General features: G+C 37.1%; 1 protein-coding gene across 1 annotated transcript in view; it reads left to right on the top strand.

Annotated features, from left to right (window-relative positions):
* Window positions 1-15,032, top strand: part of pde8a (phosphodiesterase 8A) — a 90,280-nt gene that overhangs the window by 72,121 nt on the left and 3,127 nt on the right. The window contains 9 exon segments of the mRNA XM_020938773.2: window positions 1,546-1,710; window positions 4,915-4,963; window positions 5,539-5,674; window positions 7,195-7,393; window positions 9,026-9,243; window positions 11,077-11,209; window positions 13,477-13,611; window positions 13,613-13,642; window positions 14,544-14,673. Of these exon segments, the coding sequence (XP_020794432.1) occupies window positions 1,546-1,710; window positions 4,915-4,963; window positions 5,539-5,674; window positions 7,195-7,393; window positions 9,026-9,243; window positions 11,077-11,209; window positions 13,477-13,611; window positions 13,613-13,642; window positions 14,544-14,673 (1,195 nt within the window).

Below are 15,032 nucleotides of genomic sequence, written 5' to 3'. Positions count from 1 at the left end.
AGTTATTATTTATATTTTTGAATAGCATTTGTTATGGGTAATTTTACTGAAAGATATTGTTGCTTCTGATTTGAATTATCATCTTAATCTGTAGTATTGGTCATATTATTTTAGGTATTTTAGCTTTAGTTTACTTTAAGAAATCTCTCAAACATATTTCCTTTTAATAGTTCCTATGTGGTCTTTGTTTAACCACTAGTGAAATGTGTGTCTAAGTAGAAAAAAATTGTTATAAAATGGTTATAATGCTTTTAATTTATCAATATAGAATGTATAATTATACTCTAATTCTAAAATAATTGTCATACATAGTGTTGTTGAATATTTCCAGTTTAAGACTAAGACTCTCTGTGTTCTTTGTTGCGAATTAAAAACATTTTTTTATTGTCACACATTACATTACATATCTGTGGGTTTCAAAATAAGAAAATATTAGAAAGTTGCCTTAATGATTAACAATATAAAACTAAATATGTATTTTTAATGGGAAAAGTTGATGAATACATGAATGGTTTAATAAATTCATGAACACAATTAAACAGATTTACCGTATGTTAATATTAAGCCTCAAAATGTCAATAAATTACAGAAAAATATGTCATAATTGGTTTCTTCCCCCAGTTTTTCGCTGCCTTCAGTGTCTAGTCGTGAGTCGGAAACAGAGAAAGTCCCTGGGGTGGATCATATGACACGAGGCACTGTCTCTTTTGTATCATCTGACTCTGGAGCAGGTCCCTGAAGGCATCACTTCCTTCAGAATAAAAGCCCCTGATAGAAATGCACTTGCACCTGCTGACCCCGCTGTAGACGTACAGATGTAAAGATATTTAATTTACTCTAGATCGTTTATGGGACTAACGTGCACTAAATGACGCTGTGGTTTCTGATTTGTTGATTATCTAAACAAGTTCACTTATAGAGCAGATATTTTACATATTTTAATGCTTACTCTTTGCCAACGTAATGTGCACATTTAAATTTTTGATGATTTTGTATTAATCAACCATATCCAATCCATAAAAAATAAAAAATACACATATTTCAGACAATGCAATGTGTGATATTCTGTGTGTTTTAAAGGTACGCTGTGTAACCTTTCTGAGATGTGTCTGCCACCTGCTTAGCTTCATGGTTACTCAAGTTGCGTTAGAATGTTGTTATCTCATCAGAAACATACTGGGGGTTGTGTTTTGTTTCATTCACACACGTTTGAGCAATCCTGCATTATTCTAAATCTCCGAAGCTCAAATGATGTCATGTAGTGGTAGTTTCCAAGTTAACAGCTACATTTTACCCAGTAGAGGAAATTCTGCTGCTGAAATTAGCCAAATGTTTCGAGTGAAGGTGTGAGGAGTTCAAAAACGTAATGGAGAACTTCCTGTATTACCACATGACATCACAAGTTGGAACAGAGTGTTTTCAGTTTATGTGTTAAACAAGCGTGAATGAAACAAAACACAACCCCAAAGGAAAGAGCATTATGACATAGATGTATTGTGGGTCCTTTAAGAATAAAAGCTGATTCTATTGTATATTTTTGTTCAGGTGATAAACATCATAAATGCGGCGCAGGAGAGCAGTCCCATGCCTGTAGCAGAGGCTCTGGATCGGGTTCTGGAGATACTCAGAACCACAGAGCTGTACTCGCCTCAACTGGGAACCAAGGATGAAGACCCCCACACCAACGACCTCGTGGGGGGGCTCATGACGGTAACACACGATGACCATTTTATATTTCCATAACCTCATCGTTTAACACATACTTCATTAAATGACTTCACCATAACACAAGCCAAATGCTGGTGCACTTTCACTGGGACATGTTTTTTTTAAAGGCGTTATAGCAGATTTTTACTGCATTAAAAAATGTGAAAACAGAGCTACTTCATTTTAAACTGTTTACAGGGGTTTAAGTTATTCTTCACTTGCCATATACATTCTGAGCATTTTAGTTATTTACCAGGGTGAGTTTCTAAGTGCTTTTCACAACTTTCAGAGTAGGGCTGAACAATTTTAAGAAAAAATTCATCTGTGATTTTTCTGGGAGATATTGCGATTTTGATTTCATCTACGATTTTTTTTAAATCAAGTTTCAGTGTACATGAACATTTGGAAACATCACAGAAACTTAAATCAGACCAGAGTCTGAGCACTGATGATTTGACGCTGGGCCGTAAAGTCCAGTTTACGGTTCAGCGTCAAATCACCTGCCTCATGATGCAGAGTCTTCTTTGACGTGAACCCCCTTAAATCCTTGCCTCCTTGCATTGTGGCGATGAATTACTTCGAGGCACATAGATTCGAAATAATTTGCAAAAAAACATCAGATCGCAATTTTTGCGATAGATCGTTCAGCCCTATTTCAGAGGCCAGAGCGGAGTTTTGCCATGACAGTAAAGATAATAATAACCAGCATGCTAACAGCGCACTTTCGATTTATCAGACAATAAAATGCTTTCTAATTATATGCAGACAATACACAACAAATAGTTTAATAAAGATGGTTCAGGCTTTGTAACTACCCTAACCACAACTCCTAACCTCTTGAATCATTCCTAATTAACCTTTTTTTTTTCATGTTTTATTCTGCTAATTATGGTGTAGTAGTTAAAGTAGTACCAGTATCTATTTATAGCGTTTAGAATTTACTATGGTGTAAAAATAGTTTTCCTGAATTAGACGAAATGAAAATGATTACAGTCCCTTTTACGCTAACACGACTGCTTTAAAAATATCCTTCCTCTCCAATTGTATTCGGTGCTTATGAGGTGGAGTTATTTGAATATTTTCTGGATGTTTCACTGAGAGAGGGACAGACAGAGACAGGGGCTGAGTCAGAGCCAAGTTGGCAGTCCTGGCAGCAGCCCCCGGAGGAAGTGTTGGATTGTCCTTTGTGCTGCTGCTGCTGGAGAGGAAAGCCCAGCCCACCCAGTCCCCCCTTCACCTCCCCGTCCCAACCCAGTCCCCCCTCCCTCCTCCTCCCCATCCAGTCCCCCTCCTCCTCCCCATCCAGTCCCCCCTTCTCCTCCCCTTATCTATGTCTACGTCACAACTCCCCATCACCCTGTGTTTATACAAATAGACTCATATACATCTCTTCCTCAACTGAATCAGGAATTAGCTAAGACTAAACCAGGACCGGACCAGGATGCTCCTCCACCTCCTCTGTGGGATCTACGTCATTACGGTCCCCCGCTACTACCCCCCAGTCGGCCTTCATTTATACAAAGAGACTTATATACAGCTATTTCTATGCTGTTCTACGACTAAACTATGGATAGATGTGTCCACACTTGTCCTTGTTTGGTCCTGTTCAAGTTTTGATTTAGTCTTGCTTTAGTCCAGGTTTACTTCCAGGATTTTGATAAGGTAATTGTCCAGCGTGTGACTAAACTAGAGCTAAACTAGGGCTAAACGAGGACTAAACTAGGACTAAACTAGTGTAACTGGTTCACACTAGAACTGAACCAGGACTAAAGTCGGTTTAAACAGCTCTACCCTAAATATGACCTTGGCACATTCTGTTGAGAGTAATCTCCTGTACCAACTAAACTGGGACTGAATCAGGATTAAACTAAGACTAGATCAGTTCTGGATTGAATCAGGACTGACCCAGGACTGAACTTGGACTAAATCGTAGCTCAACCAGGTCCCAATACCATGACACTGTTAGTACATACACTGTATTTGTTGCATTGTCCCACTTTCCTTTATGCACCTGTCTTTCTGGGTTGTGTCCTTTTTGCTGGTTTAAGTTCAGCGTTAGTCAAACTGATAGTGCCTCGTTTCTGGGAAAAAAAATCCTAAAATAGTACAGCTCCACCAGGAGACAATGCTCGGGTCAAAGATGAGACAGTCCACTTCCTTTTTCAATTGTCAAGTAAACATTTAAATCCGTAACACACACCCAAGAAATGTGTGTGTCTGCCAGGGCAAAACAAAATGCTTATTTCAATGATAAAACCTATAGCAACCATAACCAGCTTTTTTTTTTTTTGATCTGTGGAGTTTAGTTTAAAGGTCCTGTATTATGCAAAATTGACTCTTGGGAAATTTAAGCCATGTTACAATGTTGTCACCTTCTCAAAAACATACCTGGAGTTGTGTTTTGTTTCATTCACACATGTTTGAATAACTCTTTAGAATTACTGTCTGCATGTCTAAAACTGAAAATACTCTGTTCCACCTTGTGATGTGAAGTGGTATTGTTCAAGTTAACAGCTTCCTCTTATTTAGTTCAGTAGAGATTGGCAATTCCAGGTCTGAAATCATTCATGTGGTTCTAGTAAATGTGCATGTAGTTTAAAAACAAAGTGGTACTTCCTGTATTACCACATGACATCCTAAAACAAAACCTAAATATGCAGGATTTGTGTGTTAAACATGTGTGAATGAACAAACACAAACCACAACTCTAAAGTTTGTTTTTTATGAGGAAACGTTATAACATAGATTAGAAAATGGTGTAATATGGGTTCTTCAAGCTACTCATTGATTTATTACGTGGGACAAAAAATGAATAACCTCTAGGGGTGTAACAATATCCAAGTCTCATGATATGATATTCTCACGGTATGATATTTATTGCGATATTGTGGGAAAGATCACAATATGGTGGGGAGTCTCATGATTAGAGATGTAACAATATCCAAATCTCCAATATCCAAACCTATACTTCTAGGGTCTCTTAAAATATGCTATAAATATTCCACTGAGCACTTAAGCATTACCAGATTTATGCCATGTTTATTTTGCAGAATAGGTGAGTAGTGTGTATTATTATGCAGTAGCTGAGTTTGACCTCCGAGCTGTGTGGAATTTTACGTGTTTCTCCGTGTGTTCTTCTGGGAATTCCACAGGTTTCATTAAGTAATTTTAAACTTACGTGATTTCTTCTTTCTGTCTAATTCATAGGATGGCCTTAGAAGATTATCAGGAAATGAATACATCTTTTCCACAAAACGTAAGTATTTTAACATAACATAATATTTATTTAGCTGTTATTTGTGACAACTGATTCTTGTGAGCTTTAAGCCATGTTATAATGCCAATACCTCTTCAAAAACATACTCTGTGTTTTGTTTCCATCACACATTTGAGAAATCCTTTATTATTAGTCTGTCATCACCTCCAAAGCTCAAAATGTTCTGGTCTTTTGATGTCATGTAGGGGTAGTTTTCATGTTAACAGCTACCTTTTAACCTTTTGTTCAGTAGAGATTGGAAGCACCAGGGCTGGAGTTTAAAAACACAGTAGAGCACTTCCTGTATTATTACATGATGTCACAAGATGGGACAAAGTGTTTTCTGCTTGAGAAAATAACTTAAATATGCAGTTTATGTGTAAAACATCTGTAAGTGAAACAAAACACATCTTCAGGTATGTTTTTAATGAAGAAACAACAGAACAGAACAGTAAACAGCTTAACATGGGCCCTTTAAACACAAAAATGCCACGCTTCTCTCTTATAAAAGTCATTAATTAGCCCTCACCATGTTATATAATCCGTTTCCTGGTTGTTCGAATGCATTTGCCTAGAGCCACACCACATCCCCAGTCACCTGACCACTCCCCTGTCTCTGAATGACATCCCGCCCCGGATCGCACAAACCATGGAAAACGAGGACTCATGGGACTTTGATATCTTCAACCTGGAAGCAGCAACTATGAAAAGGTACAGCAACAATACACAACTACCCACAATGGACAAGTCTGTGAAGCTGGGTTGCTTTAGATGCAAGATGTTTTAGCATAAAGGTGCAACTTTGCTGGTGGAGGGACAGCCAAATGCTTCTTTCCATGGACATGTCTTTATTTTGCCTGGAATTTTCTGCAGCATGGCAATTAAATATATCAATTTCCCAAGAAGCAAGCAAGTGACTTTGGACTTATATCCAAAGTTACAGGTCTGACTCAAATCTGTGGAGAGGCGACTATGCTACAAACGAGAATACATGTTATTACTGTATTTTTCAGCAATAGAAATACCTGTAATACACTTAATGTTAAATAGATATGTTTTATGGCATACTGTGGAACATTCCAGGCAAAGCAGTAACATCTCCCTGGAGACAATTAGATGGTGGACCCTTTACCTGAAAAGATGATTAGTGCAGCCTGTTTTGAATCAGGTAAAAATACCAATGTTTATGTATGGTGTAACCATTTACAGATCGCTCAGATATTATGACAGTTTCCACCTCAAGGTATTCTGTAGGTCAATAATATTTAATAGAGATGGCAGCAAATACAGTTTGTATGGATAAAATGTAGTTTTTTGGTGTATTTCAGTGAGTTCTTCATTCTAGTCCATAATAGGAAGATCAGATTGTACATTTGTGCGTTTACTTTTTGGATAATTCAAGATAAAGTACAGTGTACAGTGTAATCAATATGAAAATTTTTCCCAGATGGGCATCAAGGGCCTGATTTCCCTATTGATTTCACTGTTTATTTGTCATTAAATATTCAAATCAAGCACAAATGTTGAATCTGATTATTTCTATTATGGATTAGAATCAATAACTTACTGTAATCTATATCTGTATCTGCTCCCCATTTGTATTAAATATTATTGGCCTATACAATCTTGTGATATCATCTGACACCCAGCTGCTCTATTGTTAAAGAATTTGTGACAGAGCTTTTATTATTACTTGTCATATTTCGCAAGATTATGATATTCAATGATTATGATAATTTCTGTATGTTGGCTACACTCACATGGAGCAAAGGACCATGGTCTTTGTAGTTTCTGGGTGCTTTTGAGCATGTGAAGACGTTGCAACCAAATGACGGTGCAACTTGATTTTGCATTATATTATTCTATGTATAAAAGCAAGACGGATATGTTTATTGCCGTGCTATGGGACATTCCAGGCATCCATGGAGACAAGCAGGTGGCAGACACCCCCCCAGTAAAGTTACATAGTACACCTTTAATGCAGATTCTCGTAGAAACACGGCAAAATTCACTGTGTTTCTCAAACTCTGGTATCATTATTTAGGACCACCCCATTAGATGTGGTTTAGTCTTGTTTTAGTCTGGGCTTAGTTTCATTTTGTCTAGCCCTGATAGAGTCCAGGTTTAGATCTGGTGGTGTGCTGAAAGCTGTAAGTGGTACTTGTTGTTGTTTTGAGCTGCCGTATTAAACCATTGATGATCTTCTTATGACTAATATATTTCTTTCTCAGACCTTTGACGTACCTGGGGCTGAAGATCTTCTCTCGTTTTGGAGTGTGTGAGTTTCTCAACTGCCCTGAGGCGACACTGCGTTCGTGGTTACAGGTGATCGAGGCAAACTACCACTCCACCAACTCCTACCACAACTCCTCCCACGCAGCTGACGTCCTACACGCAACCGCATACTTCCTCTGCAAGGAAAGAGTCAAGGTAGGGGTGGGTGATATGCTCAAGAATTCATATCACAATTTTGTTACATCACGGTTTTGATTCTTGATATGTAGTATTTAAGAGGTAAATAAAGCTTTTGGCTGTTTCTGAATGTTTGCTCTTCAGTGTGATTGGTTAAATCCACTTATCACTCAGTCAAAACCAAAAGGACCACTAAGAGGAGATGGTGGATAAAATTGTCTGTTTTTGTGGCCTGACTAGCCAGTCCCTTCTACATTCTGTTAGAACAAAAAAAAAAAAACTCTGTCCAAACTTGAGATCCAACCACAGCCGCTGATTTTTATCACATGTTTCTCAAATGCGGAAGACATCTCCTCTTGAAAATTCTTGCAACATTCAGAACAAAATGTATTGCTTCTTTTACCAGAGATAATTAATAGTTTGGTGTTTCAGTTGTTGATTCAGAGAAAATCTGCACGGTCTTTAATGCTGTTTTTTAAGCATGTTTTCTTCTTTTTTCTTTTTTTTTTTTTAAGTGTGAACTGCCATTAATTAACCCCAAATTAGTGTTATTTTAACTCTATTTCAGCATGGTACAAAGTCATTCTATGATAATTTATTGGGAAGAAATAGCCACGAGGTTGTATAATTATTACTGGAAGCCCTAAACGTTTTCTTTTCTTTTTTAATTACACAAAATTGTCTTAAAGGGAAAATGTAATTAAATTAATTAAAAAGCTGAATTAAGAACAGGAAAAACAGGGAAACTACTTTTCTTACGTGCATCATTACCTACACACCTCTCTCTTAGCTCAGTGTCTGTAGCCTGTGGGGATGCCCTTTGCGTGTCCCACTTCGCTCAGTGCCAGCCCTGCTTTTGTGTCAGTGGCTCAGGACGAGGATAAGACGGTTTAACCGTCTATTTCTGACCTCCGCTCGGTGACCTTTCATTGGCTTAAGTATGGCGCGCTTACATCACCGTGAGACATTACATCAGGGTTTACTGAAAAGGAAAATTAATTAGTGTAGGTGTGTTTGGGGTGATTCATTTTTGCATAATGGTCTCCAAATTAAAGGAAAAAATAAGCTAATAAATAAACAAGGATGTGAGCACATCAAAGGCATCTTCAGCTGTTAGCATGAAATAAAATTGTAAATTGGCAATAAAAATATCTTTTTCGCACAAAAAAAAAATCAGAGGCAACTAAGACTATATCCAAAACGGTCCCCTTTTGTAAACATATTTACATTTGTTTTAATGGTCATTATAACAAACACTCTTTTCCACCTTATGATGTCATGTGGTAATACTGGAAATGCTCCACTGTGTTCTTAAACTTCATACACCTTCACTGAACAAAAGGTAAAATATAGCTATAAACTTGAAAAATGCCTCTTCATGATGTCAAAAGGTGGAATTTTGAGCTAAAACAGACCAATAATGCAGGATTACTCAAACATGTATAAGTGACATAAAACACAACTCCAGGTATGTTTTTGATGAGGTAACAACATTCTAATGTAACTAAAAGCTTACAAGAGTGAATTTTGCATAATGTAGGACCTTTAAAAAAGCACAGAATTTGACCTTTTCGGGATTTACCCTTATAACTGTACCAGTCTTGCATAAACATGTGAATAATGTAACTGTATTTGTTTGTGCCTCTTCAGCAAAGCCTGGACCCCATAGACGAGGTGGCTGCCCTGATCGCTGCTACGGTTCATGACGTGGACCATCCAGGACGCACCAACAGCTTCCTGTGTAATGCCGGCTCCGAGCTCGCCATCCTGTACAACGATACGGCCGTGCTGGAGAGTCACCACGCTGCCCTCGCATTTCAGATCACCACAAGAGACGACAAGTGCAATATCTTCAAGAACATAGAGAGGTGGGACAAAACAATTCACAAAAATGTCCATATTACTGCGTGTCAGATTATTGATACATTGAGAGATTGGTAACTGCATGAAATATTAGAAAACCCACAGCTGTAAGATATTAATCGAAACTAAAACTAGTATCGAAACAAAACTAGATTCTCATTTGAGCGGGTATTGATTTTTTTAATGTTGAAAACCACATTCTGTTGTCATAATAAAGATTTATTTTTTTAATTGAGCATCAAGGCTATTTCTCAATATCAAAATCAGGCTTGAAATTTTAATATCGTGACAAAACTACTTGAAACTAGTTAAAAGCCTTGGAGGAAAAACGGACAAGGTTTAAAAACAATAACTGAATTGTCTGATAAGCGAATCTGCCTCATATTCAAATTATGTACAGTACATGTGCTTATCTATACACTACTTCTATATTCCTTGTTATCTGAAAAGGAAACGTCATCATATGAGGTTTTCACCTTGATCAATGCAGATAAGCTGAGGCCATGCATGTCCTGATAAAAGCTGGTTTGTGTATTTGTTGATAGCAGCAGCTCAGTAATGTGATTTGAGCCCAAAGCAGAATAGCTCACATGCACTGGTCCAGACAAAGCCCCCATTCATTCACACTGTCACAGCAACAACTCAGTACAAACACATTTCAAAATAAAAGCACGTAACTAGTAATTAAAACACTGTCGATGAGGTCTGTTTAGTTAAGTGGTTTAATCTGAAAGGATATTTATGCGATGAAACTAATTTTTGGTTTAGCAAAAAGTTTTAATTTAAAAACCTACATTCAGTATATTCACTATAAAAATTAACTATCATTATTAATTAGCCAGAGATGTGTTGTGTGTAACTGTACTCGCAATACTCCTTATTTCGATACCACAATATTGATACAATTTTTATAATAGAATGGAATTTGCAACTCAGACTAAAAGTAGTTTCTTAAATATTACCATCTAGGGCTGGGTATCATTAATAAATTGCCAATACAATACATACCTCGATACTTAGGCTACAATACGATATGTACCTCAATACAGTGCACTTTCGATTCGATACAATGCATTTCAAATCAATTTGATACAGATCGATAAAAAATAAAGGCTAATTTACCGCTGTGATACTAAAAGTTTTTGTTAAACCACTTCTTCTGCAAAGTTCATATGAAACACACATTTTAATCATCAAAATCATCAAATGTGTTTCATAAACAAGTTTCCTTCCACTAAACAAGCAACAAAACTGACAAAACAAAATAATTTAGTAAAATACACCAAAAAATACTCTTGGCAATATATTGATACAGCAGCCCACGATATCAATACTGTATCATCACATTAAACGATGCGATATATTGATATTTCAGTATTTTTGCACACCCCTCTTCCTAAGCTCTAGTTCTAATATGAATCAATCCATTTTGGGGTTTTTTTTCTGTATCAATATTTAAAATTAGAATCTAATTTAGACTTGAAACTAGTTAATCTATTAATTGCAGCTAGTAAATTATTCAGGTAATAGTCAGCTTTTCGATTAATTGTTATTTGGACCACAAACAGTTTCCAGAACATATCATGAGCTGATGGTTTTATGACTCAGACCCTGTATGAATTAAAATTGCAGGTTTTTGTCCCTAAATTTTGGCTGAATTTTAGTTTCATCTGGCTCAAATTTCACTGGCCTCTTGCAGTCTAAACAACTAATTACTTAAAATGTGTATCTGTATCTGGGTATTGATACTTTTGACAACCTTATTAGTGCCTACATATCTATGTTTTCCCTACAACTGCCATGAACCATACTTTTGCTTTAATCCTTCATTGTCACAGAAACGAGTACCGGACGCTGCGGCAGGCCATCATCGACATGGTGCTAGCCACGGAGATGACCAAGCACTTTGAACACGTCAACAAGTTCGTCAACAGCATCAACAAGCCACTAGCTGCTCTGGAGGAGAATGGGGTGAGCCACAATACTGAGCTTAATAATCAGATGGGGATTTTGCCAGTACTGTTCCAGGTGTTGAATTCATTAGCAGCGTGAAAGTATGTGTGCCTCACAGTGAGAAGGTCCTTATCCTTCTGTTTAGAGTTTATGCGTTCTTGACCCATCAGCCTTCAGTAAAGTAAGACTGAATGAACAGAGCTGAAGGAAGTGTGTGTGGAAAGGGATAAAGCAGAGTTCGTATCATTTAAATTGAAATGGAGGACAGGTCTGACTTCTGTGGTGGAATTTGCCTTATCACATCTTATCATCTTACAGTCTTATCACAGCAGCTTCACAGAGGTGCTGTTAAAGACGTGATCGTTGTCAGTTGAAAGGATTTAAGATTAATATGGCATGTATGTGAAGACAACCCCAAACAAATAATGGTAAGGTTCAACATTTATGGAGCATAAGTTTGGATGGAGTTTCTAAAACTGTAAATAGAGGCACATCTTGGAATTCTGACTGGCTGTTGAAGGTAACGCGGCTTCTCGCTCACACCACAGGTTTAGCAGGGAGCGGGCGATTTGCAACACTGTCAATCAGACCTGTTGCTAATGCTATTGGGAGCGACCTTGGCAAAAGAGGGCAGCTCATTGGCCTGTTATTAATGTGCATATCTTGATTTATGGACAAAATAGCGAAATAAAAACCAGCCCAGGATCATGTACAGCGTGATATTATGAACATTTTAAGTATTAAGAAAATTATGAGACTCAGCAGCAGTTACAGATAGAAAATTTTTCAATCTAAAATGAATTGGAGCCAGAATTGGAGTCCATGGAGCCGGAAGTACGCCGATGATCGCTTCCTTTTTGGAACGTGGCGGTTATAGGTTTTGCTATGTCCGTTTACATGTACAGTCTATGCTACAATGTAATGGCAATAATTGTTCAGCATGTGTATTCTTTGTCGATGCCAGAAGTACTCCCATACACTTATTAAGCTTCCAGACTGTTTACTAAAAATAGAGGTGATTGTTTCTTTATGCAGTTTGTAATATTGTTTAGTTGTAGTAGCCCTTTTGGTCTGTGGAGAGGTTTAGATCTGCTGTATTTTCTCGTCCTGTGGAGCTGAGACTCGTGACCTGCCTCGTGTCTTTGGGACCAGAGAATTTTACAACTCTGTACCATCTTTCTCATCTGTGTGAGGCATCCTCACACAGACACTTAAAAAGATATTACTCTGTTAAAACCATCACTGTAGAATCTGTAAGCGTAGTAGTAGGAGTAGTAGTCGTAATCTTAAAGGGCCCATATTACGCTATTTTCTGATCTAGATTATAAAGTTGTTTCCTCATCAAAAAACTGTAGTTTTGTGTTTTGTTTCATTCACACATGTTTAACACACAAATCCTGCAAGTTTAGGCTGAGCTCATCTCTCATACAGAAAACACCCTCCACATTGTGATGTCATACAGGAAGTTCTTTAAAATCATTTGGATAATTTCATTTTTGGAATTGCCAATCTCTACTGAACAGTGTAGCTGTTAGCTTGAAATCTACCACTTCATTATATCATATGGTGGAACAGAGCATTTTTATCTTTGGAAATTTAGACAGACAGATAGTTAAATAAATAAATAAATAATAATAAACGATTACTCAGACGCGTGAATTAAACAAAACCCAACTCCAGGTATGTTTTTGATGATGTAACAACTTTCTAAAGTAGCGTAAAGCTCACAAGAGTCATTTTTGCATAATATGGGACCTTTAACATGTATTACTTATTTTAAGTGCTTGTAAGACTGAAACCAGACTTTTCTCAAATTAGTAGTACTTTATAGATGTACAGAGTTAGAGATTTGTGATAAAATTAATGAGTCCAATTAATGATTTTCCATGATTGTAGTTCTTATGATTTTAGCATTTCCTTTCCTTTGTCATTTTTTTTCTAAACACTGACTTACTCACTTACGCATATTTGTGAAGCAAACAAAAAAAAAAATAGTTTTTAATTGTGCTATACTGTCAAAATGACTTGGCTAATTGATCACTTAAGTGTCTAGTTAACTAATGTCTTTAAACACTGTAGGCTACGAAATCATTCACCACCACTGCCTACTGCTCACAAGTCAACATTTGAATTAAACCTATGCCAATTAATTATAAGTAAACATGTAACTGCACAAACATATCATTTCAGAGCAGTTGAAACTTATCCATAAATGAAACTCTTATCTGTCTTCTTTTATTATTTATTAATTTATTATTTATCTCACATGTTTCTAATGTTTCAAGGGTAATAACGACGAGGAGGCTGTGAAAAGTGTGTTGACGTCGCCAGAAAACCGAATCCTGGTGAAGCGGATGTTGATCAAATGCGCTGACATCTCCAACCCCTGTCGACCCCAGGAGCTCTGCATCGAGTGGGCCTGGCCGCATCTCCGAAGAGTATTTTGCACAGGTGAATAAAGATTCTCTACTGTAGATACAATAGAATTCTTAAAGGTGCACTGTGCATCTTTTCTTGTGGAGGGTCCTGCACCTGCTTGTCTCCATGGAGATATTATTGTTTTGTCTGGAATGTCCTGGTATGTCATAAAACGTATCCATTTTTCATTTACTCAATAACATGGGATTTTATTTTCCAAAAAACTTGCATTCTTACTGTGAGTTGGCTCGCCTCACCACAGATCTGACATGTTACTTGGCCCTATAGTGTCACCTGCTGTCCCCCATTGTGATAAATAAGTATAATGCCATACTGTGGAACATTCCAGGCAATTTTACCATGGAGAAAAGTAGGTGGGGCCCTCCAACAGAAAAGTTACCGGGCAGGCCTGTCACAATAAATTCCATATCGACTTGTATTTTGTACTTTTTGACTTGTATTTTCAAACAATGTATTTTGGGGCTCAGTATTTATCATTTGTATATGTTGTATATCAAGAGATTTGAGGTATTTTTGTTGTAATGCAAAATGATTTGAGCTGTAGACTTCTATGGCTAATTACGGACCAATAATAGTTAATTATAGGTTGCAGCCCATGCTTTAATGATACGTCTATTAAAAAAAGCTTTACTGGGATTATTTTAGATTATTATTGTTGTGTCAGTGGCATGAAGTAGTTTCAATGTTATCCTTTATTGCAGTGTATCTCTCTACCAATATATCGGGCTTTAAAATTTGTTGCCGTGACAGGCCTACTTCCGGGTCCATCAGCTGAAAACAATGAACATGTTTACAGTTTCCTCTTTTTTTTTAGCGACTTCAGAGCTCACTTTAAAAACAGATTGCATTTGTTTAAAGCTAACGAGGATCTATGGTTATTTAATGTAACTAGTATATTCTGTTTTTTTGACAGACGGATGAGGAGAAGAGACAGGGTTTGCCGGTGGTTATGCCGGTGTTCGACAGAAACACCTGTAGCATCCCGAAGTCCCAGATTTCCTTCATAGACTACTTCATCACAGACATGTTCGATGCATGGGATGGTAATTTTACACACTACTATTTTAGGAAGCAAATTAGTGAGAGAAGTGCAAACAAATCGACACATGATAAACTTACTCTTGAACACTTGTTATTGAACGGATGGTAGATTAAAACATTTGATAATTTTCAATTTTGTACTGAAATATTTTTTTAAAAGTGCCACCAGCATGTCTTCATGGAGATATTAATGCTTTGCCTGTAATTTTCCACAGTAGAGCCTTAAACCTCTTCCATTTATTCATTTAGTTTTGTGTTATTTTTCTCAAAAATACTCAACAAATCTGACCTTTAATTTGGCCTTGTGGCATCACCTGCCTCCTTTGAGATGGATAAGTGTAATGTGATACTGTGGAATATT

The sequence above is a fragment of the Boleophthalmus pectinirostris genome, unplaced genomic scaffold, assembly GCF_026225935.1.
Source record: "Boleophthalmus pectinirostris isolate CB_2022bp ecotype Guang Dong unplaced genomic scaffold, ASM2622593v1 HiC_scaffold_19, whole genome shotgun sequence".
In the NCBI taxonomy this organism is placed as follows: domain Eukaryota; kingdom Metazoa; phylum Chordata; class Actinopteri; order Gobiiformes; family Gobiidae; genus Boleophthalmus; species Boleophthalmus pectinirostris.
Note: the sequence above shows the minus strand (reverse complement) of the source record. Positions and strands in the feature narration are given on the sequence as shown.